We start from the raw sequence: 24,901 nt of genomic DNA on the forward strand, positions 1-24,901 counted from the left end.
GAGAGAGGCCAGTTCAGAATATCTGAGATCCTCTCCTCATGGACTCAAGCCCAGAGAAAGCCATGATATGGAAGGACATGACTCTAAATGAAGTGAGCACCCCATTACCCCCAATGAAAGTTTTTTTCCTAAGTTCCCCAAGAGATAATGGGTTACTTGGAATAGCACTTTTTACCTCTACCCCAAATATGTGTCAGTTATCCAGTATGAAGGCTAAACAATCATAAATATTGCAAGATACAAATGAACTTTTTTTTTTTGTCTTTTTGTTTTTAGCCCTAGGATTTGGTTTTACAGTGACATTATTAATACAAGCCATTCGAGATCAAAGCTTCCCCATGTATGGGACACAGAGCAGCATGAAATAGTTCATCTTTCCAAATGTGCAACAATGGCTGTATGTTAGAGATGTCTGTTAAACATATACACACAACGGATCCAGCTGCTTGTTGGACTGGGTTCTTTTGTTGTTGTTGTTGGTCAATTGGTTGGTTATGTTTCCCTAGCCAGAAGGTGTATGAAAGACTTCTAGGAATTCATAAAGAATTGCAGTGGGTATGGAACTCTTATGTTTTTGTTTGTTTGCTTTTTTTCCCTCCAAATACAGTGAACGGTGCAGGGCTGGGTCCTGTCCAAAGACTGACCCAGTGCAGGGGACAGGATTAATAGTGTCCTGTGGTGTATGGTTCTCATGCATGACTTCTGATCACGGCATGCCATCATGCAAATCATTTCTACGCATTAAACGAGCACAATGTTTGGAATTGGCCTGAGCAAGTCCTCCTCAGCCTGAAGAAACCTGATTGTTTTCCCCCACCCATCTCCAAACCACGTGAAGCCCATGTGGAGAAGATGCGGTTTATGTCAAAGAAACTGACAATTAAATGATATGGGCTAAATGTGAGTGTGTGTGCATGTGTTTTCTTTCTTTTTGCTGTTTAGCATAACTAATGTAATAATGCAAATATAGTTTGCATGATCAAACAAACTTTTAAAGTGATGCTTTCTGCTTCTGAGAATCACCAAAAAAAAAAAAAAATCCATTTTGGCTGCAACGGAAATATGCTGGTCCCGGCAGCCTCTCTTCTGTGTTTGTATTCTGTTAATTTTATCCTAAGTTGCATTGATTGATGTGGAACATGCAGTAACCACCTGCCCAAGCATTAGAAAATCTGTGAGTCCAGGGAGCAGGGTCCTTTGCCCTTGGCAGGTCACTGCTCAAGATGCAACTGAGTTACATGGTAAGCAGACTACGTTTGGTATAGATCTTCAGGTTAAAGTGTCTCCACAGCTGTTCTGCATTGACAATATTCAAGAAGTTTGTAAACAATCTTTCACTTGCAAGTTTTAAATCTGTACAATATGTAATGTTTGCTCTCCTCTAGCACTTGGATTCTCTGACCTCTTTTTGTCTTTTGGCTCTTTCCCGTCTTCCTTCTTCTGCCCTCTGCTGTTTCTCCTTCTCAGGTTTAGTTACACTGTCATAGGATGGGAGGGAGGCTGTTGATGGGGTACTCTCTTTTTTCTCCCGGTGAGTCCCTCCATTCTCCAGCTTATTGGAAGTTGTCTTTTTGCAAATAAAGCCCCGTCTTGCTAAGTGTCCCCGGTAGGCGCGTTGCAGGACCACTGCAGATACTTCTTCCTGCTTACGCCGCAGTGTGGTGGTGATTGGCTCGTAAGACACTTTGGAAGGATTAGATGCCACGAACCGCTCCTCCATCTGCTGCCGAAGGATGTCCAACTCCCCGCTATCTCCCAGGACCCGCTTGGTGAAGGCAAAAAGGATGTCCAAGCAGTGGATGCGATCTCCGCTGACCATTGGCAGATCCATGGCAATGAGCTCAATGGTGTTGGGTTTGGGCACTCGAAGCGGATGCTCCAAGGCATCTGCAAAGTCTGCCAGCTTACAGTACTCGATGAACTGGGTAGCATCAGGGTCAAACTTCTCCCAGATTTCATAGAAAGTCTCAAAGTCGTCCTCACTCAGAGGGTCTGCACTTTCTTCTGTGGCAACGCTAAAGTTCTCCAAGATGATGGCAATGTACATGTTCACAACAATTAGGAAGGAGATGATGATGTAGCTTACAAAGAAGAAGATGCCCACTGAGGGGTTCCCACAGTCTCCCTTAAAGCCACTCCCTGGGTGCTCCTTATCCAGGCTACAGTCAGGGGGGCGGTTTAGGATGGGTAGCAGCAGGCCATCCCAACCAGCTGAGGTTGTGATCTGGAACAGGCATATCATGCTGTTGCCAAAAGTCTCAAAGTTGAACATGTCATCAATGCCAGCTTCGTGCTTCACATATGCAAAATTGGACATCCCAAAGATGGAGAAGATGAACATGACTAAGAAGAGCAAGAGGCCGATGTTGAAAAGAGCAGGCAAGGACATCATTAAGGCAAAGAGCAGGGTACGAATCCCTTTGGCACCTTTGATCAGACGCAAGATGCGCCCAATACGGGCCAATCGGATGACTCGGAATAGGGTTGGGGAAACAAAGTATTTCTCTATTATATCAGCCAGGAACATTCCTAAGAAGAGGAACAGAAGAAGGCGTGTTACTGAGATTGGAGATGCTCTTTCTCTTATGTCACCTGGTGATGTAGAACTCGTAAGTTCAAAAGACTTTATAGAGTAAGTGTCTTACTATTCACTTGGAATGCTCATGATAAATATAAAAGAAAACTACATATTTCAAATAAATAGAAAGGCAGCAAAAACCAATAAAAACAGACACCTATGTACTGGAAACATAGATTTAATGGATACCATAGTATTTTACCAAACTGGCTTACTCTCTTCATCCCCAGAAGTAACCACAATCCTGAAGATGTTATAAGGAATTCCAGTATTGTCATTTTTTTCCTATGGATTCATGTCCACATATCCACTTCAGATTTTTCTTTTAACAGTTAAATTGTCATCCATTTATGGCATTTATAAGATCTTTATATCTTCACACTCAAGGGCAACATTTGTTCTTCTAGAGGTGTGTATGTATGCACACTGGTTCTACTTTTATGACATCACTACCTTGTATCTGAGCCATCACTGTCTTGGGTATTATGCTAATGACAACAGCTTTCAAAGGATCCTCTTTCCAGCTTTGAAAAAGATATCTTTAGTTTTTCATTGTCTAATGCTCCTAACTTATCAAACTAGTTTAGAAAACTAAAGGGACCTCTCAGGAATGGACTTTACCTTAAGAAGTGTTAAAGTGTATGTGTGAGAGAGAGGGGGGGGGGGGATGGGTGAAGAAAGAGAAAGTAAGGGAGAGAGAGTGAGCGTTTTAAGTGCGGCACTGGAGATCAAGCTCAGGACCTGATGTTTGTATGGCATGTGCTCTACCATTGACCCACCTCCCTGCCCAATTTATGAAGAGAAGAGAGAGAGAGAGAATAGAGATGGGGGGTGACTGACACCAAAACACCATTCTATCTTCTATGAAGTCCAGTTTATTTATCTTTGTTACTCTCTCATGTGGTGTTAGGGATTGAACTCAGGGCCTCACAGATGCAATGTATGCTCTCCACCATTGAGCTACCTCCCCAGCTTCCTAGATTTTGCGTATAAAATGGAAAATCAGAAATAACCATCAGAAGATAAAAATGTCAAGGCATGAGTAGCACATAAACATAGAGAATGAAAATGTACAGAGGAAAGGACCTTTTGCTGTTTCATCTAGGGATCCATCTCAATTGGCCCATTTGTCCTTAAAATGACAATAGGTGACCTATGAGGGACCACATAAGAGGAGATAAGGGGAAATGACAGTTGAAGGGAAGACAATGACAAGCTCTGCACTCTAGCACTGAGCCACAGTCCAACTAGGACTTCAAGACTTTAATCTAGGGCATACTCTTTTTTTTAATTTTTAAATTTTGTTAGTGATTTAATATTGATTTACACAATTATAAAATATAGGGGTATAATTTCCCACCACCAAAGTTCTGTATCCCCATTCCCTCCACTGGAAACTGTAGTAGCTCTTCCAAGGTCACAGATGTGGCTTGGCTATTATTTTTATAACTAGATATTCTTGTCCATTTTTATATGGTCCTGCCTTCTCTTCCTGTGTTACACCTATACCTGTTACTACTTCTGAATGTCCTTCCTTTCTTCCTCTTCTCTCTCTGGGTCATGATGGAATTGGAGTTCAGAGCCCTCTGGTCATCTTCCCCTAACATTTCTCCCATTTGAGAGTATGAATAAAAATTCTTTATGGGGGGGGTCGGGCGGTGGCGCAGTGGGTTAAGCGCACATGGCGCAAAGCGCAGGGACCGGCCTAAGGATCCCGGTTCGAGCCCCCGGCTCCCCACCTGCAGGGGAGTCGCTTCACGGGCGGTGAAGCAGGTCTGCAGGTGTCTATCTTTCTCTCCCCCTCTCTCTCTGTCTTCCCCTCCTCTCTCCATTTCTCTCTGTCCTATCCAACAATAAAGCAACGTCAACGATGGCAATAATAACCGCAACGAGGCTGCAACAACTAGGGCAACAAAAAGGGGAAAAATGGCCTCCAGGAGTGGTGGATTCATGGTGCAGGCACCGAGCCCAGCAATAACCCTGGAGGAAAAAAAAAATCTTTATGGGGTACTGAAGGTGAAGGTGGGAGTTCTGGCTTCTGTGATTCCTTCTCTGCTAGACATGGGCATTGGCAGGTAGATCCATACCCCCAGCTTGTTTCTGTCTTTCCCTAGTCAGGTAGGGATCCAGAGAGGTAAGGTTCTGGGATATACTGATGAGGGCAGAATCTTAACTTTCAGTAAGGGACAAGCTGTAGTAAGTTTGGTAGGCAAGATAATGTTTTAAAGCATCCTCTGGGGCTAGAATTTCACAGGGATATCTGAGCTTTTAAGAGTTAGAGGAATAGCTCATTAGGTAGGGTGCCTGCCTTACAATGCACACAGCCCGGGATGAAATCTTGGTATCATATGGAAGGTGCCATGACATTGGGGGGGGGGCAACTGTGCTGTCTATTTCACTATTTGAATGAAAAATGGCTCAGGAGCAGTGAAATGACACATGTATGAGGCCCTGGCTCAGAAAAAAAAAGGAGGAAGAGGAGGAGAGAGAAGAAGGAAGGAAAGAAGGAAGGAAGGAAGGAAGGGAGGAAGGAAGGGAGGAAGGAAGGAAGGGAGGAAGGAAGGGAGGAAGGAAGGGAGGAAGGAAGGAAGGGAGGAAGGAAGGAAGGAAGGGAGGAAGGAAGGGAGGAAGGAAGGAAGGGAGGAAGGAAGGGAGGAAGGAAGGAAGGGAGGAAGGAAGGAGAAAGGGGAGGGGAAAGGGAAGGGAAGGGAAGGGGAAGGGGAAGGGAAGGGAAGGGGAAGGGAAGGGAATGGAAGGGTAGGGAAGGGAAGGGAAGGGAAGGGTAGGGTAGGGAAGGGAAGCGAAGCGAAGCATGGGTGGGTGGTAGTATGCCCGGTTAAGTGCACATGTTATTAATATGAGAGGAACCAGGTTCAAGCCCTCAGTCCACACCAACAGAGAGGAAGCTTCATGAGTGGTGAAGCAGGGCTACAGGCACCTCTCTTTCTCTGTCCTCCCCTCTCCATTCCAAGAAAATAGAGAAAGAAAAAAAAAAGGAAAAGGGAATAAATGATCATCAGGAACTCCAGTGATAACCCACATGGCAATAAAAAAATAAAAGAGAAAAAAAATCTCTATTTCTGAGAACCTGAACTGGAGTTGGTATATTGCACCAATGTAAAAGACTTTGGGGTGGGGTGAAGGGGGAGAGTACAGGTCCAAAAAGGCTGACAGAGGATCTGGTGGGGGTTGTATTGTTGTGTGGAAAACTGAGAAATGTCATGCATGTAAAAGCTATTGTATTTACTGTCGAATATAAAACATTAATCCCCCAATACAGACATTTAAAAAAACCCCTCTATTTCATTCAGGACTCCAGATGATGTCTCCACTCTCTAACTTATCAATTATGTTGTAACTAGTAACCATAAGAGGTCAGGCAAAATACAAAAATACTTGCATTCCTTGCATGGCAGCCACATGGAGCTTCAGAAAGAAGATGTCTCAGTAAAGTGTCACAGGAAGAACACGCATTTGTCTCCAGTGAAATGGAGAGGTGACAGAGAGCAGTTCAGGCACTGGGAACACCGCTTAAAGAATTCTAGGAGGTTCCTGGGCTATGTTTTACTCCAAGTCTTTAAAATTTTTTTCTACATTTTTATTCCAGAACAAATTAGTGATACTTAATAAAACAATAAGCAAAAGTAGTACTTTTTCCTTTTTGTTTTGGAGTATTATCTGGGCATGGTTTGGTCTGTGTTTTTTTTTTTTTTCCCCCCAACCTACTTAATGATAAATGGGCAGAAGAAGTTCAGTATCAGTGGAGAGTGGTAGCACTGCCCAATATGAGTCTTATGGGAGATTAGGAATATAAGCTTGAGGCCAGGGGTTTGACTTACAGTCACTTACTCATCAGCTCCATGTATCTGTGCCTCAGTTCTTAAAGGTACTTAGGAGGTTGTTATGAGAATGACAGAACTTAAAATATGTAATGCACTTAGAACTGAGACAAACACATAGTCTGTTCCATCAAAATGTCAGGCATCATTATTACTACTTGAAAAAAGTATGCTAAAGAAGACTCACTGTGCAGGACCTCTGGAGTTTAACATGCAGTGGCCATACTGAGGAATCACTTAGTGTCATTCAAAGTGACTTTATTTTATTTTATTTTTTTAAATATTTTTATTTTTTTAACATTTTATTTATTTATTAATGAGAAACATAGGAGGAGAGAGAAAGAACCAGGCATCACCCTGGTACATGTGCTGCCGGGGATTGAACTCAGGACCTCATGCTCAAGAATTTGATGCCCTATCAACTGCGCCACCTCCCGGACCACTCAAAGTGACTTTATGATAGAATTCTTTTCTTGGCCATGCTACTCTGGAGGACAGAACTAGAAGGTAGCAGAGGTCAATGGGAGGTTCAGATGCTGTTTGGTATCTATAGTCATCATCTTGCTAGATGTCTTGAAGACTGGAGACTTGGGGCTGGATGCCATGAACCTCAAGCACATGACCTCTGTTAACACAAGTCACCTGGAATCAATGCAGTGTCTTACCATTCTGGATACTGCCTTCTAGAAGGGCAAGAACTATTTTTGTGGAGAGTAATCAATAGGAGAGCATGTTCTGCTGACTGCTAGGACACAGTTCCTCCCATCACTCTTAGGTTGAAGCACAGTGCCTATCAGTCACTGTCAAAAGCCAACTGGAGTTCTGTTTCTGGCACCATCTAGTCGAGTGGCCTTGGAGAACTAACTGTACAGTGAAAATAATGAACAGCTTGCTTCTTGGACTATCATAAGGACCCAATAAAATAGCACAAAGGAAGAAATTCTTGAACTGTACCTGGAACCCAGGAAAATCTTAGTAAGTGAGCACTGCCATTAGCAGTAGCACTTAGTGCTACCACCACCAGAACTTTCCTAGAGCATTTCAGTAATATCTCTTACCACTCTTTTTCCATCTTGTACTGTTATTGCAGCTAGCCTGAAAAAAAAACTTTTTAAACCTTCCCTATTAGACTTGCAGCTTTTTGCAGGCAAAAATCAAATTTAACTTCCCTGCTTCTTAACACTGAATGAACACAACGATGATGTGATCTGTTGGGAAGGCCCACTAGATGGCCTAGGGGTATCTGTGGTTGAGCTATGGCAGTGATCTGCCTGTACCTGACACCTAAAGCACTACTCTCCCAGGAATCTCATCCTCAAGGCCAGCCAGGTTCCTCTTCCCCTCCCTGATTGTCTCACTCACCCACAATGGAGAGGATGACCACCACAAAGTCGAAGATGTTCCAGCCAATGGTGAAGTAGTAGTGCCTCAAGGCAAACATTTTGAGCACACACTCACAGGTGAAGAAGATGACGAAGACCAAGTTAATCCAGTAGAGAATGTTCTCCATCTGCTTGCTCTGAGTATCTGTCTCCACCATCATTGTCACCATGTTAAGGCAGATGAGCATCATGATAACAATGTCAAAGGCTTGCTGAGTAACAAAATCAAAGATGATGCCTTGGATTTTATTCTGAGGGACAGGAAAGATACAACAGGATTCAGGAGAGCCTTTGTAGGTGGAAGCTGCCACTCTGCTAAAGTGCTCTGCTTGCTCATCTGTAATACTGGCTGGCTCTGGCCTGATGCTCTATAAGGATCTCAGCATATGCATAGAGAACAATACCAGCACCTTCCCAAGAGTTTTCTGAAATGGCGACATTCCACTTTTGTGTTTGGTGTATAACATTTCTTTCTACTGCTCCCAGATATTCCTTAATCTCAATTACTAGTCATTTCTTTTAATCTCATTTATATAGATTTTTTCCTTGGAGAGCCCATCTATCCCTACCTCTTACCTACTTACGTTTCTCAGATTCTTTTTATTTCTTTACTTTCAGTGAGGTACGATGGATTTATAAGACCATTTATATTGCAGGGGTATACTTTCACACCTTTTCAAGATATTTGGTGTCATCATATCACATCCATCATCAAATTGTCAATATCCCTCTGCTAAAAAATGTTTTAAATTCTTTCTCCTTGGGATTATATGTTTCCTCTGAACCTTTCTCTGTAATCTTCTTCTTCTAGCGTTTGCCCTTCTTCCGTAGCCAGTTAACAGCGGCAGGTTGAGCCTGATGTAAAGTTTCGAGACCTCCTTTGAATCTGGAGAGGTGGCAGTCGTTGACTATGTGGGTCAGTCTGTCTGTAGCCGCATTACTTGCCATTTCTTCTTAATAACACTTAAACATCTCAAACCTAACAAGTCTAAAGTAGAATTAAGCCTTTTCCCTACCCCTCACCTAACTTGTTCCTCTCTCATCTCAATTATTCCCTCAGCCTCTAAGACAGATTATTGGAGGTCATTCCCCCATTTAGTCCACTGCAGGTCCTACTGATCTCTTTCTCTATAAACACAGTTTGTAGTCATCCACTTCACTCCACTTCTGTTGGCCTTATTCTAGTCTAACCCACTATCATCTTTCATCTGGTAAGAGTCTCCTAATAGGTCTCTATTCTTCCTTTTTTGCTTTCATCCAATGCAGTCTCCATAGAGTGGCAACTGTGATTATTTAAAAAGATAAATGGACCATATTTATTCTCCTACTTAAAATCCCTCAATGGTTTCTCACTGAACTTGCAACAAAATCCCTATTGTCAGTCTGGGCTTAAATGCCTTTCACTGTCTGATCCTGCTCAGGCCTGCTGCCCCCTTCTCCAGCTTGTCACCACAGGTCACACTATGTTTCCTGCTCCAAGGGCCATGGGTGCTTTTGCAGCATCTCTTTCCTGAGCATTCTGGCTCCTTCTCATCTGTAGATCTTACTTGGCAAAGCTTTCTCTGACTGTTGTCTCCCAGCCTCCATTATTCTCTGTCCTGGCCCTCCAGTGAATTTTTTCATACAACATTCCACATTTCTAACAGCTATTTGCTTACTATCTACCCGCCCTCACTGTGCTATAAATTCTATGAAAGCAGTACTCATCACTTACGCCTAGTGCCTGGTCTATAGCACAAGATCTATAAACACTCGCAAAACGGCTGATAGTTACTCTTTATAAATGTTTTCTACCATACTGAGTGTTTATATTTTCACACAGCAGAAAATAAACTCAAGTGTTGCTGTACTTGCAAAGTAATGAACAGACTTTAGAAATACCCTCTTTCCTTTAGTCTCTCTATTATTATTATTTTAATTAATTTATTTATAAAATGGAGACACTGACAAGACCATAGGATAAGAGGGGTACAATTCTCATGACCACATAATGTGAGCTCAGAGCTACAGGGATGCAGAGGTCACAAAGGCTCCTAAGCTGAATATGGGCCCCAGACCAAATCAAATAGATGGGGTTTACAGTCAACGATATTTATAACCCTTTCCCATATTAGGGAGCTACTGTATTCCCTGATCCAGCTTTCTGTTCCTTTTCCAGCCATGACATCATCTCAATAGACAATAACTTGGATCCACCTGTACTATCAGATTTCAGGCTCAGGGAAGAAAAAAAAAAAAAAAACCCAAAACTAGTATAGCCACAGGCCCTTTGGAATAACTAAAATATGCCTACTAGCTATCTACAAAACGGAGTACCCCCTAACTTCTCATCTGCACTATTCTAGCCCTTAAGTTCATGATTGATCGATCAACAATTTGTTTGGCTTTATATGTTAACTCTCTTTTCAGTCACCAGGTTCCAGATGCTAGCATGATGCTGACCAGACTTCCCTGGACAGACAACCCCACCAATGTGTCCTGGAGCTCTGCTTCCCTAGAGCCCTTCCCCACTAGGGAAAGAGAGAGACAGGCTGGGAGTATGGATTGGCCTGTCAATGCCAATGTTCAGCGGGGAAGCAATTGCATCCCACATACTCCCAGAGGGTTAAAGAATAGGAAAGCTATCGAGGAGGGGATGGGATATGGAGTTCTGGCGGTGGGAATTGTGTGGAGTTGTACTCCTCTTATCCTATGGCTTTCTCAGTGTTTCCTTTTTATAAATAAATACATGAAAATAAAAAGGAAAAAAAAGAGGGGTACAATTCCTATCACCAGAGCTCCGTATCCCATCCCCTTCCTTGATAGCTTTCCTATTCTTCAGCCCCATGGGAGTACGGACCCAGGGTCATTATGGGGTGCAGAAGGTGGAAGGTCTGGCTTCTGTAATTGCTTCCCCACTGAACATGGGCGTTGACATGTCGACCCACACTCCCAGCCTGTCTCATCTCTATCTCTCAAATTCGAAACTGTAATGTCTAGGAAATATATATATTTCTTAAAAAGGTCCTCTTTCACTTTTTTTTTTTTTTTTTAAACCCAAGCACTGCTCAGTTTTGGCTTATGGTGGTGTGGAGTATTGAACCTGGGACTCTGGAGCCTCAGGCATGAGAATCTCTTTGCATAACCTTTATGCTATCTATCCCACCTTAAAAAGGTCCTCTTTTTTTTTTTTTAACTTTATTCATTTTTCCCTTTTGTTGCCCTGTTGTTTATCTTCATTGTTGTTGTTATTATTGTTGTTGTTGTTACTGCCATTGTTGTTGTTGGATAGGACAGAGAGAAATGGAGAGAGGAGGGGAAGACAGAGAGAGGAAGAGAAAGATAAGACACCTGCCGATCTGCTTCATTGCCTGTGAAGGGAATCCCCTGCATGTGGGGAGCCAGGGGCTCGAACCGGGATCCTGATGCCAGTCCATGCGCTTTCCACCTTGTGCGCTTAACGTGCTGTGCCACTGCCCGACTCCCAAAAAGGTGCTCTTTCTTAAGAGCTTCTTTATTTAAAAAAGAAGAAGCAGGTACTTGAGTGAGTGCTTATAATCTTCAGGATTACTTTCATTGGTGGTTTTCGAGCCCCAAAGCTGCTCTGCAAAGACTTGGGGTTTTCTCCCCTTAGAAGCTGGTGACACTGGTATGTTGGGCACAAAGTAGGGCAGGGCAGGGGGAATTCTGGAACTCCCACTGTTGATTCAAACAAAGTAGCTCTTTGTTTTATCTTTATAGTCTGGTCTGCCAGTTTGTGGTCTTCTCTTAAAAGTTTGGCTGGTTTCTTTTCTTTTCTTTCTTACTTTTTTTTTTTTAAAGGTTACTTTATGATGTGAAAGTTAAAGTAGAAGGAAATATGAGCCTGCGTTTGGGAGTGATGCAGGCATATGACTGGCATGTGGCTTTAGGAACAAGATAATCCTGTCAGTCTTCCAAAAGGTACAGTCCCAGAGAGGCGATGAGGATAGCAGGCTCTCCCAGTGTCATGCTCTTCTGCTCCCACAAATAAGCACAAGTGTTATTCTAGCTTTAGGGACTTTCTTGCAAAGTCTTACTTACTGGGGAGAGAAGCTGAGAAGATAATGACCAAATTCTCCCTCCTATTGGTAGAAGAGATCAGCTTTCATTTTCACTTTCTTTTTGTTAATTTTGACTTTTTTTTTTTTTTTTTCAAACACCTTTTTATTAGGGCTAAAGTCAGTGAGATTCACATGCTGATTCCCTGGGCTGACCCAGAAGGACTCAGAGGCCAGGCAAGCACAGCCCTGTCCTTCTGTCTCATCCTCAGCTCTCTGTATGGGATGGTTAAGGGAGGGTGTCAGGGCACAGGCTGCCCTGTCTTTCTCTGCAATAACCCTTACTTATCTTTTTCCATAGGAGGCCTCACTCTGTTGGAGACTTTCACAATACACTCACCAAAGGGCGGGGAATGGGTTTCTGTGGTTTCTTTGAGCCCAGCTTTTTCATGGCATTGTAGTACTTCTTCTGTTCTTCAGTCATGAAGATATCCTGACCTCCAAAGTAAAGGGAGGAAAAGAGAGGAAGCAGTTACAACTGGCTCTCATGCACAACAAGCCCAATCTTGACAAGTGTGGGGGTGGGGCTTAGACCCTTCCCTTCCCAGAGGTCAGGTTCATTAACAGTTGTTCCAGAGTGAGGAATAAATATGCAATTCACAGGTATACCTGCCTTTGTTTTCAGTATGGAATGTCTGAGATCTGCTAGTAATTAGATAGAAAGGGAATAGATGATTCAACTAACTCCGAAGTTAATTACATCTAACTAGTTCATACTTAATTTTTGTCCTGCTTTCCTAAAAAAAAAAAAATAGAAAAACATTTTATACTTCACTGCTAGAGAACATGCTTTTCATATATAAGGCTCTTGGTTCAACACAGTATCAAAAATTTGCTTTTTATGATCATTTAAATTATTAAAAAGTTGGAATATTGGTCTAAGAAAAACAATTTGGGGAGTTTCTTGGAGTTTGCTAAGAGACTTGACTAAGTTACATTTTTTTCTAAGTCTTTCAAATCCTAAAATACTAGTGGTGCTAGGGATTAACACAGACAGTGACAGGCAAAGACAATGTATACTTCTCACTATTCATCTGATTTTCCCCTTTTCACTTTTGCCACTGGAGACCCCCCTCTCATCCTGAATTGGTCTGGTGGGGGGAGGCCCAAGTTAGGAAGTAACAGGCCTCAAGAAGAAGATTGCCAGTGACTATGGTAGTGCACACACTGAAATCAAGATTTAGTTGGTATCAGTGCCACAGTGGGGTGAGAAGACCCCTTAGAGAAAGAGGCATTTTCCCTGTAGAAATATGGAGAGAAGTGCCTCTCGTCTGGGTTGACCTCTGGCCACTGCCAATGTGGGGAGGAGACCTATCTTTTTCTTTTGTTGATTGAAGTTATCAATGATGACACCAATGAACAGGTTCAGGGTGAAGAAGGAGCCGAAGATGATGAAGATGACAAAGTAGATGTACATGTAGATGTTGTCCTCATACTTAGGCTGCTCATCAGGCTGTCAAAGGGCAGAGAAAGAGGAAGAGTCAGCTCCCAGATCAAGGTGAGTGATTCTGGCATGCCAAGACCATTGTTCAGAACTGACCATTCAGATGCTGAACAAGTTGGAGTGGGGGGGGGGGGGGCTAGGTTCTCCCTGCCTGTCTCCTGCACATCTCCTCCATACTGGCAGGTTCTGCTTGGAGAAGACACCACTCCTGCCATGCCCCATGTGAAGAGAATGCAAATCTTGAGGCAAGGGGCAGGGGCACACTTGCTTCAAAGCAGCACTGAAGAAACAAGGGAGTCATCAGGACCAGGTTAAAACAATCAGCTGAAGACAATATTGGAGAGTGAAGACTTACTGAGCAGAGCAAAAGGATCTGCAGTCAATAAAACAAGCAACAACTATTCTACAAAGAAACTAGAGCCCTCTCATTGCTCCCCTACTCTCTCTTTTAAAAAATACTTAATTTATTAATGAGAGAGAAAGGGAACCAGAGTGTCACTCTGGTACATGTGCTGCTAGGATTGAATTTGGAATTTCATGCTTGAGAGTCCAATGCTTTCTTTATCCACTGCACCACCTCCTGGGCCACCTCTTCTCTCTTGATGAGCTCCACCATGCTATTTGCTTTCAAACCCTCTAAGGTTGTGATTTCACCAGGTACATCCTTACCTTTCGGGAATCTACAGCTGCATACATGATGTCCATCCAGCCTTTGAAGGTTGCCTGGCAAACAGAGTCAGTCATTAGACTGTGCCTGTTAGGGAGCAGGTGGGCATCTAGGCAGAGGTCCTAAAAGCCAGGCTTAGGTTTAGCAAGAGCATAAGACAGGGAGTTTGGATAGTCTCATGCGAACACAGAAATTTCTATTTGTTAATAGAGATCCCAAAGGAGCTTTGTCCAAATTCCTGAAAATAGCATCAGAGCTTGGGAGAGAAAGAAGCTGGCAATTGTTACTGGATCAATACTTTGAAAATGGGCCTGAGAAGGTTATCTCAAGCTAGGGAAACTAATTTGTGAATGAGTAGCAGGAATCTGCTGAGGGCACTTAGAATTTAGCATATCATGATAGAATAATTTTTTTAAAAAAGGCACTAGGGGAGAGGGGAGGGGCAAAAAGCTGCCATGTAAGCAACAGGTGTCTGGAAAATTCAGTTGCATTAAAAAGGAATCATAACTTTTCCCCTAAAATACTCCAATCTAGACAGGAGTGGTGGTGCCAATATGGGCTTTATCCTTGACAGCCTCTAACCAGCTCTATTTCTTCAATCTACTATATTTAATCTGGTTTTTGAAGCAAGTATAGACCATTTAATATTTTCAGTGTTTTATTTGTGTTCTATTTACTGAAGCTGATTCTAAGCCTTTTCATGGTACAGGTAGTTCTTGATTTATCTGATGCTCTAGTATTGCCATGAACAGTGCCTTACATATGATGGGGACTCTGAGAATGTGTTTTACTGGCTGGTTGATGTGCACTGGTCTTTTGTAGCTTCTCCAGTTCAGCTTCAATTTGTGGGTCCAATGATTTCAACTGGGATTAAAACAACAAAAGAGCTTTGGAGTGGGATGAAGCACCTCTAATTCCATTAACAGCTTCCTCACTCTCCAACAACTATGATGCCTCAGAAACAGTAAACACTATGTGAAGGTGAGTTGTGTTTCGGCTGCATTATCTCATTTTAAACTCCCAACAACTATTTGATCTAGGCACAGTAGTAACAACAATGAAAGTACATAATAACAAAGACCATTCATTAAGCAGTACAGGTGGTAGACTTTGAGCTTAGTCATTTTAATAAACTGTGATACATTCTCCTAACAATCATCAGGGTATTAGTATCCAACTTAACATGAAGAAATAGGTTCAGGAAGACTCCTTCGTTCAAGGTGACATATCCATTAAGTACAAGAGTGTGGCTAAAATCTACAAAGCCAAGGAGATTTCATTGTTTCATACCATTCTGTCAAACATTGCAAAAGTTGTAGAGAGGGAAAGGAGACATAATTTAATTTAATTAAAACCCTTTCTTATTGTGATTTTAAGACTTTCTACAGTTGAGCGTAAGAGCACTGCCATATTTTTTTCTGGAGTTAATGCAGTCTCAGGATTATTCTGCTTCACAAAAACTGTCATCACTTTTTCTGACGGGGGAGGGAGGGCAGTTCACAAACTTTTCATCCCTGTTCTCTTTAATTACATTAAGGTGAATATGTGTTAGAAAGAAAGGGGGATGTCTCTGTACTTTATTGTGTTTCAGGAAACTTCGTTGGTGAACAGAATCTAAGTAGAGAGAACTGCTGTCTGAAACACTGTGAGGGAAGTGAGAGAACTTGGGAACTCTCTGAGTAACAGGAACGGGGTCGAGAAGTGACACTGTTCTCTTGGGCTTATTAAGAGTATTCTTATGCAGACACCTATCACAGGGAGATGAGAAATTGTACTCAAGAGTCCACAACTATACTATAAGCCATTAAACATGCTCCCTCCCCATAAAATTATTTTAAAAAGTAATCCTAATTCTGGGAGAGGGGTCAAGAAGGAGCCAAATGAGATTTTCTGCTATCTGTCTTGAATCTTACATGACTAGAAACACACTAACAATACTTACCACTTGAAGAAGTGCCAGATAGCCTGCCCCGACGTTATCAAAGTTGATCTTCACATTCTTCCATCTGATTTCTGTATTGTTCCCCTCCATTAGCTTTTCACACTCAGTTTTATTGTTGACAATCTCAATTTCAAATCGGATTTCAGAACTTTCATTAAAGCAGTAGTGGTACTTCCCCGCAAAAAGGTTAACTCCCATGATGCTGAAAATCAGCCAGAAGATGAGACACACCAGCAGCACATTCATGATGGAGGGGATGGCGCCCACCAAGGCATTCACCACCACCTGCATTGGAAGGGGAGGTTGCTGAGTGTTGGCAGGATGCTCAGGCAAGTACACTCTTTTGATTTCCAGGAGGGGAATGGCATTGTGTGGCTTGTTTTGACTATGAAAACATTATGCTCCCTGTGGAACTAGACTGACTACACAGATTCACAAGTAGGACCACGATTTTCTAAACTTGTAAACTACATTTTGATCAATTCTAACAAATTACATATTTATGTCATCTTGCACTCTCCACCCCCCCAAGTTGACCTAGCTTTTCTTTCCCAGGCACTGAGATGGACAGAAAAAAAAATTTTTTTTTAGTCCAGTCTCCTTCAATATCTCATAAAATATGTCCCCCAGAGGAAATTTAAGCTCACTAGCTGCCTTCCCACAGACATTCCCCCTCTGCAAAACAAAGTACAATTATTCAAAGTTACAGAGAACTACCATCTAGGGTTAGCAGCGAGTCAGTCAACAGTACATAAAGTCTCTTTTATGACTATGCAAGGCCAGTTATTTTATTTCAGGCAATAGCTGAGCATGCATATTTTGCAGGCTCAAGGAAAAAATAAAGCTATATTCCCTCTACCAAACAGTATAAAACCAAATATGAACAGATGTGCTTTTCAATTGAGGTTCATTATTCTTCTTCAGCATTTTCCCACCCACCTCCTGACTCTGTATGTGTCTAAAATCTAAGAGTTGCCTCCTGCTGGGCTGATAGCTAATGTTTCTCTGCTCAATCCAGGGGTTGATTCCACTCTTCACAATGCATTAGAAAAAGGAATGACTATACTTTGGGTCTGATCATTGCTCCTGAAGTCCAAAAGTTGATGTAATGTTAAAAACCACTGACTACAGTAAGTTCAGAAATTAAAACAACAAACCCAACAACAACAAAGGAAAAAAGTCCCTCAGGTGTTGAAGACTCTAGGTTGTTTTAAACTTTAATTTTGCGTCACACTATAGGTGAGAGTAGCTAGACAACACTTCCATAGTTGCAGTAGTTTGCACTAGAGGAGTTCAAAGTGCTTATTAAAATAGCACTTCAGATGGTGGGACAAGAAACACTGTGGAAGTTCATTTCATTTCTGTTCTCATTCTCACTTCTCTAAAGCAGGGCTTCTGTAGCCCTTAAAAGGCGACTCTAGAATGGGAAGAATGTTTCTTTCTTTTCCTAGTAGCCCAAGAGAATGAACAAGAGTTAAAACAAAGACACTGAATATAAGGGGATTTTTCTAATGCTTTGTTAGAAGGAGGATACAACTAGCCCATGTCCCTGAATCAGTTCTTCAGTGCAGATAGCCAATGAGCACAGCCTCATGAGGGTCATGCTACAGCAGGAACACCAGGGGGGCAGCTCTGGGCTATAATTTGAGCTCCATTTGGTTCAGGTTTTGCCTTAGACTGAAATGTCAACTCATCAGAGCTATATCTTCTACCCTACATAAAAAAGGCAATGTTATGGAGTTATTCTTCCTTAGATTAAAATATGAGTACTATATCTCTCCAATTCATGTAAGAAGGTCTTTATATTGAGAGGCAGTTATTTCTTAATTCTTAGACCAAGACATCTCTTCTAGATCTACTAAGCTTGTCATTAGAACAAGATGATTATATTTCAATTGTTCATTACTTTGGACAAGGGAATCCAATTTACCTGAAGACTGGAAAATCCCTACAGTTATTTTGGAGAATGATGAATTTATTTACCTCTGATACCAAACATATCAGGTGATCATATTTGACTTTTATCTCCTCAGTCTACAGTTGCTCACCCTTTGGCGGGAGCACTAGAAATCAGTGAAATGTGCAAAAAGAATATGCAAAGGAAGGATGATTCACAAATGGAATAATAAGTTCTCAAATGAAAGAGTAGATTAAAGGTTCAAAGGCTCAAGTCTATGTGATAGCATTCTGCAGAGTTTAGGTGTGAGCATAACCTACTATATTATCACATGTATGCTAAAAGACTTCAAAACTTAGAAATTGTTGACTTTTATTTCAATTCAGAATCCACTTCCTCTAGATACTCTTCTGACTATATTAACCTAGTCTAACTTGTCCTATTTAGCACCTAACTGTCACAGTGGAATATGGGGGTAATATTTAGAACATGGAAGAATAACGAGCTAATTGATGAAATGCTCTCTTCACCCTTTAATATTCAGGTCTAATCAAAGGAATAAAAACATGGCAGTATTTACTGTTTTCTGATATCTCTGACAGCAAAAAACAAAACAAAACAAAATCCTATCAACCTAAAGTACTTACAAGATTTAAATATACTTTCATCTATTAATCAGAACCAAAGAAAATAACTTAGTTTAGCTTTATGAGTAAAACAGTAAAGAGACAGAGTACATTTACTAATACTTCTTCCTGATTGCAAAGATTACCTTCTAAATTGCAATGTATTTTATAAAAATAAAGTATTTAACTATGCTCCATAGATTTGTCATTGTACGGATATTCTCAGCAACCAAAGAGCAAGAAATCATGCTTTTTATTTTGAGTTATCCCACTGTAAATGTACTATAAATGTTATTTCAAGTTTGTATAGATAGTCAATAAATTGGAACTCCTTTTTTACTCTTGAATAACTCTCAAGTTTTTCTATATAGCCCTTAGGATGAATTCATTATTGTTAAAATCTAGAACTATTACTCAAAACTAAGTTCGAGCAATCTATTTTTCCAGTAGAAGTCTATACTTGACAATTAATACAAATCTCATTTTATTTAAGAAAATTCAGTGTATACTAATTCTCAGTGTCTGTTTGTTCTGTCTTCACTATAATACCTGAATATTGTTGTTCATCAAATACTCTGAAAATCTGTTAAATAGCTTTCAATATCTGGCAGAGGGAACATGGCTTTAATGGATAACTGTGTACTGACAACAAAAGAAAATGCATGCATGTTTCACAGCATCACTCTTATAAACCATCAGAAATTTAATAGCACAGCAAAACGTTTAAATGAAGATTACTATGGAGGAGAGAAAAGCAAAGAATTACATTAAGTATTTCTTTGCCAACAGCATTAATGTTCTAATATTCTGATCTTTGGTTTAAGGAAGAAGAGAGAGAGATTGAAGTCAGTGATCATGACAGGTGAGGGCCATGTGTTCTCTCCCTCTCAGGTGAAATGTCTCAGCCTACGATTAACTGGAGTAGCACAGTGACAGTTGAGCCCACCTGCATTGATGGTATTCAGTTCATGAAGATTTCTCAGGGCTGCTGGGATAGACAAGAACCCAAGCCAAGGAATGAAAATGTCCCCATTAAAAAAGAAAATTATCCAAATGAAGCATGTGCAACTAGCTCTTTTTATTACTGGGGAACTTACTTTAGGTCTCGGTAGATTCATTTTTTTTTTTCCAGTTATTTTTTTCTACACTAGGAGAACAAAAGCCAGCTGGACATTTTTTTCTTTTATATTTTTCTGGGGGCACTTGACTCAGGCATTGCCAATCTGGTTTTAGGAGATGCATTATCACTGTGAGGGGTGTGGACGATCACAGGCTTGGGCACAACATTCCAAGTATTATTTTGAATATACTTATTATAATACTGTTATTTAGTTACCAGAATAGCTTAGAAACTCAACAACAAAACTAGCATGACTAAAACTTTAACTCCTGGGGAAAAAAAAAAGTGGAAATGGGAAAAGAATTCTAGTCCTATTTGTCACTGTGATGACATGATAATGGTCACCTGAAATAGATTCCTCTGTAGTAAACTTCCTAAATTTAACTGGAGCACAGAAGTGGCCTTATCGCACACATTCAGAGAGATCTCTTATCTTCTGGGGTAAGTACTTTAAGCACTAAGTTCTGCTTTGCTTTTTATTTTTTTTAACTGCCAGAGGACTGCTCAGCTCCTGCTTAAGATGGTGTGGGGGACTGAATGCAGGACTTTGGAATCTCAGGCATGAAAAGCCTTTTTTGCATAACCATTATACTATCTCCCACACCTCTACTTTGCTTTTGATTGCAAACAGATGTGTGCTGCAAAAAGTTTGTGTCTTAGTAAACCAAACTCTGTGCTACAGAAGAGGCACAAGTTTGTTACATAAAGCAATTTGTCTTAAATGAATTACCAATTCCCGGTGAAATTTTCACCTTTTTTATTTATAAAATTTCGCCTTTCTATACAACTGTGGGTAGCTTCATGGAAGAATGACTAAAGGTTATAGAGGAGGTAAAGAGGAGGCAGCACTATCCTGGCATCTGGTTTCTCCCATTAGCCTTGTTTTGTGTGAACTTCAGGGACAGTATAATTTTACTCCCTACATTCTGATGTTTGCACATTTAGAATCATATCCTTTGGTTTGCTCTCCTGCATGTATTCAACATCTGAATTGATAGGAGTTTTCTTGGTCTCGTTAAGTATAACAGACCTCTCTGATTACCATAGGGCAACTTTTAGCATCAAAAGTCAGTGGTCCACTTGATTTTAGGAAATAGACTTTAAGTGTGTGCAGACACATGATTATTTCAATCAAGAGAGATAGCTAAAGAGGCACCAAAGGAGGGAGCCTTATTCCTGAATTGGCAGGGTGACAATACCTTGCACTGTTTGGACTTGGGTGGAGTATTGGACAGCAGGTGTCAAGAAATTTCAGAACTAGCTAACAGTCTTTTAGCATTGTACCTGGTTGTTATTTTGACAGTGCTAGGATAGGGGACCATATAGCGTGGGGACAGGGGGAGGGGGTGAGGAGGAAAGCTTTGCTATCAGACAGAGGCTGCCAGTCCTTATGGGACTGGGCTGAGAACAACAAGGTGCAATAAGAGGAATCAGAATAGAAAGAAAACTCATTTCTTTCCCCAGGGCCATGCCAAATTCTGTTCCATTCCCAATTCTGGTCCTGCCATCCTGTCTTCCAGTCCTTTCTCAGATGCTTCCTCAGTGACTCCAAGGTCACAGTCCCCACCTAGCTGATGCCCCTACCCAGCACTCTCCTTACCAGTGACCTATGCTTTTCAATGGGGCTTTGGGTGACAATTCCCCTTCTTTGCACCTGGTGATTCTCCCTATTAAATCAACAGCCCAGAAAGCCACCCCAAGTGCTACAGGTAAGCCAGGCCAAATGAGAATAGCCAATGTTAACATGTTCTGCGATGGCACATTGTTGGGGTGGGGCCAATATTAGTGTGATGAGGCAGCTTCAAGGCAACTCCCCTTCGCACAGGGCAGGTGCAGGGGGAGAGTGGAGGATCGAATCAGCAGCTGCATCACAGAGTTCATGTCTGAATGATCTTTCCACCATGTGATCAGTTCTAGCATGCTTAAACAGTTTCCACTGGCATGCAGAAGGATCAGCTGCTCTTAGTATCTTACCCTCATCCCTTCAAATCGTGATAAGGCTCTTAAGGGTCTCAAAGCTCTTAGGGTCCTAAGGGACTTTATGGCACCTAGTTCCGAGTAGCCCAGGGCATTAGCTATAAGGCTGACTAAAGAGACCTACACGGAAACAGAAGAGAAAAACAAAACAAACAAAAAACAAAAACAAGGAAAAAAAAAAGAAAGAAAAAGAAAACAGAGGTTCCAGAGTGTTAGAATAAAGCCCCTAGCACTGATTACACATATTGGGCCTCCCGCCCCGCCCTTACCCATTGAGGAAGTGGGTAACACCAGCTGCCTACTTCAACTTGGACTCAAATGACCTGGAAGGAAAGGTGGTTGAAAGAGGCAGAAGAAGAAAAAAAACACAAAGGGAGAGAAAATCGAGAGAAGGTGGTGGAGTGTACACACACGTTGGAAAAGGGAAGCAGCTGAAGGGAGAGGGAGAGAATGAGGAAGTTCCATTGGAAGGAGAGGAGCCTGAACAGATTACAAAAACCTTACCCTCGCCCTTTATAGTCTCTGCAGGTCCCAGAAGTTCCCATTAAATTAAGCCAGACAAATTTAATGGTACCTATGGAAAAGAATACAGATAAATACACACATTCACACCAGCTGCCCCCTCCTCAGCTCAAGGATTTCCAACAGGGACAAGCTCTCTTACTCCTGGTTGACAAGAAACCATTTGATAATTTGATGAGTTACTACTACATTTACAAAGGAAACATTCAGTATCACAGCTGACTTTGCAGTTCCCAAGAAGAAAAGAACAAAATGAAGAAGGTTTCTTGACAGAATTTTGATGCGATAAAAACTCACCTAAGTATTGATAGTTTTTCTACCTCCCATTTCTGACTGTAACTATGACATCATGCTTTTCCTAGAATTTCCTTTTTTTTTTTTTTCTAAAAGAGTTCAAAACAAATTGGCCTTGGGTGTCATTTCCAGGACAGTCTTCCATTACTTTCACCATCAGAATAACATCTGGAAGGAATTTTTAGTTTTATAGGTGAGGAAATTGAGATCTATATACACAAATTTCCCCAATCTTACATCAGCAGGATTACTTCAGGTCAAAGGTCCAACCCACAGACAGGTTGGTTAGATGACACTATCTCAGTAGGGGATTATAGGTATTTAGCTAGTCCAGAGTTGAATATATTTGCTGTGCTGGGGAGAAATTCACAGGCCTCCAGGAATGAGTCATGATCAAATGCCTTTCTACTCTCACAGATGGACTCACCTTGTTCTACCACTGCTCTCAGAGCAGTCACCATGATTGTTAACACGGGGTACTAACTCTATCAAGGGCTGCCTAGGCCTTACCCAAGGAGATAAGACCTTCAGTTAAAACAACCCTCTAATATATGGCTTCTTGTTTTCTTTCTTTCCTCTTTTTTTTTTTTTTAAATAAAACATTTATTTATTATTCCATAGAAACAGAGAAATTGAGAGAAGATGGGAGGTAGAGGAGGAAAGAGAGAAGACACCTGCAGTCCTACTTCACTATGCATGAAGCTTTCTCCATGCAGGTGGGGACCAGGGGCTTGAACCCAGATCCTTGCGCACTGTAATGTGTGCATTTAGCCAGGTGAGTCACCATTTGGCCCCGCTTCTTGTTTTCTTAAAACAGTCTTCCTCTTATATTGCACTGTAAATTAACATGTTCCCATTAGCACTTTTCAAATTCTCTCTAGGGGGAAATGGTGGCCATAAATCTGCTTAGCTGAAATGGATATTTTAAAGCAACTTTAAAGAGAAAAGAAAGAAAGAAAGAAAGAAAGAAAGAAAGAAAGAAAGAAAGCAAAAAACCCACAGCTTAGTTTCATGTGTTGCTTTTTATCTTCACCTCAGGGCTTTAATTCTTTGATTCTGTATTTCTAAACTGTACAAAACTTTTTTTTCCTTCTCCTTTTCCTAAACAAAGACATTTGGGACTGAGAGGGTGCCTTGCTATGCCTGTGTGACTTATATTCCAGTCCTAGCACCACATGGGAGACACTATGGCACAGGAATAAGCCCTGGTATTGTGGTGTCTTTCCTTGTTTCTGTTTCTTTTTGTGTCTCTCTATCTGAATGAAATAGTGTTTTGAAGAAACCATGCATGTGTGAGGCCCCGGCTCAAAAATAAAATAAAGACATTTATATTAAGCAGCAGGACTGGAAAGGATTAGGCCAATGACCTAGTGAAGGCAGTGATACACAGGTCTACAAGGGAGTAAGCCTTTGTCAATGTAGATATTCATCTTCTCTGGGTATCTTCTCTGGAGTCCTAGAATGGATTCAGAGCAAAGCTGGAGTTAAATGCTGCCTTACTAGGTTGGCCATGTTCTCTGAAGGGTAAGTAGGTAGTTCAGAGTTGAATTTCTGTACAAAATTAAGGCCTCAAAAACAAACAAAAAAGCCCTTACCTAGAACATAGTAGCACCTATCAATCATTTCCCCCTCCATTTATCAATATCATTAAAAGTCTGCATGGAAGTGCCTTTTGCCTATAGTAACTTCCAAGTGCAATTTTTAGTCCTGGATAACAAAAAACTGCCAGATTCTTTAACAGACTTTAGTAGGTACACCTGAAGGGAAACTATCCCACTCAGATCTGCGTTCAAAATAATTGCATTAGCTTCATCCTGTGAAAGATGCCAGGTAGAAATTACAAAAATCTATGCCACAACTGGCTAGAGGGCCAGACAAGACAAGTCTCCATGCAGCTCTTCAGGGTGGGCGATTCATCTGAGAACAAATATGCCTAAAGTGGGGAGAAGGGTGGAAGGTGTCTAGATGGCAATCCAGAAGGCTGGCTCTGTCTGTCAGAGAGAAACTGCTGCTCAACTGATGAATCCAGCCAGGCTCTCCAGAAGCAAGACCCTATCTGGATTGTTAGTAGTTGAGAGTTCACTTATAATCTGAGTCTCCATGTTAAATTCTCACTGGAAATAGAACATTGTTTCAAGTATACTTACAGGAAAAAAAAATTGAACCTGGAAAGTAAAAAAGGAGTTGAGAAACCAAAACTCAGAGTCATTACAGTTGCAGGCCTGGGGGAAAAGCGAGAGATACTGGGTGACTTTAAAAATGATGAGAACACCTTTAAACATATAATGAAAGAAGGATGAGGTGAGGAGTCGCAGAAAATTCCTATCCTGAAAATAGACATGCTCATATCCAGACATAATGAGTACCTTTCCCTGGGGAGATGACAACATTCAAAATTGTCCTATAAAAATGCAGCCAAAGACTCAAGGGAAACAGAATGTTGTTCCTGCTTAGGAACTCAGGTACTTAAATAAAGAGAATTAAAAGCTTTACTGATAGTGAAGCAGTGTTGCAGGTCTCCTCCCCTCCCTCTTTCCCTCCCTCTCCCCTCTCAA

At 41.3% G+C, this 24,901-nt stretch overlaps 1 protein-coding gene across 4 annotated transcripts in view; it reads right to left on the reverse strand.

Annotated features, from left to right (window-relative positions):
* Positions 1 to 462: 462 nt before the first annotated feature.
* SCN8A (sodium voltage-gated channel alpha subunit 8) overlaps positions 463 to 24,901 on the reverse strand; it is a 185,833-nt gene continuing 161,394 nt past the window's right edge. For 2 of the 4 annotated variants that reach the window (XM_060195347.1, XM_060195346.1), the window contains 7 exons: positions 21,528 to 21,650; positions 15,911 to 16,195; positions 13,971 to 14,024; positions 13,173 to 13,310; positions 12,198 to 12,302; positions 7,780 to 8,050; positions 463 to 2,529 (listed from right to left, as the gene is read on the reverse strand). In XM_060195347.1, the coding sequence (XP_060051330.1) occupies positions 1,382 to 2,529; positions 7,780 to 8,050; positions 12,198 to 12,302; positions 13,173 to 13,310; positions 13,971 to 14,024; positions 15,911 to 16,195; positions 21,528 to 21,650 (2,124 nt within the window). In that variant the 3' untranslated portion in view covers positions 463 to 1,381. The remainder of the gene's footprint in view (positions 2,530 to 7,779; positions 8,051 to 12,197; positions 12,303 to 13,172; positions 13,311 to 13,970; positions 14,025 to 15,910; positions 16,196 to 21,527; positions 21,651 to 24,901) is intronic. The other 2 variants (XM_060195345.1, XM_060195348.1) reach the window with 1 other exon arrangement.

The sequence above is a fragment of the Erinaceus europaeus genome, chromosome 7 (genome assembly GCF_950295315.1).
Source record: "Erinaceus europaeus chromosome 7, mEriEur2.1, whole genome shotgun sequence".
NCBI classification, from domain to species: Eukaryota; Metazoa; Chordata; class Mammalia; order Eulipotyphla; family Erinaceidae; genus Erinaceus; species Erinaceus europaeus.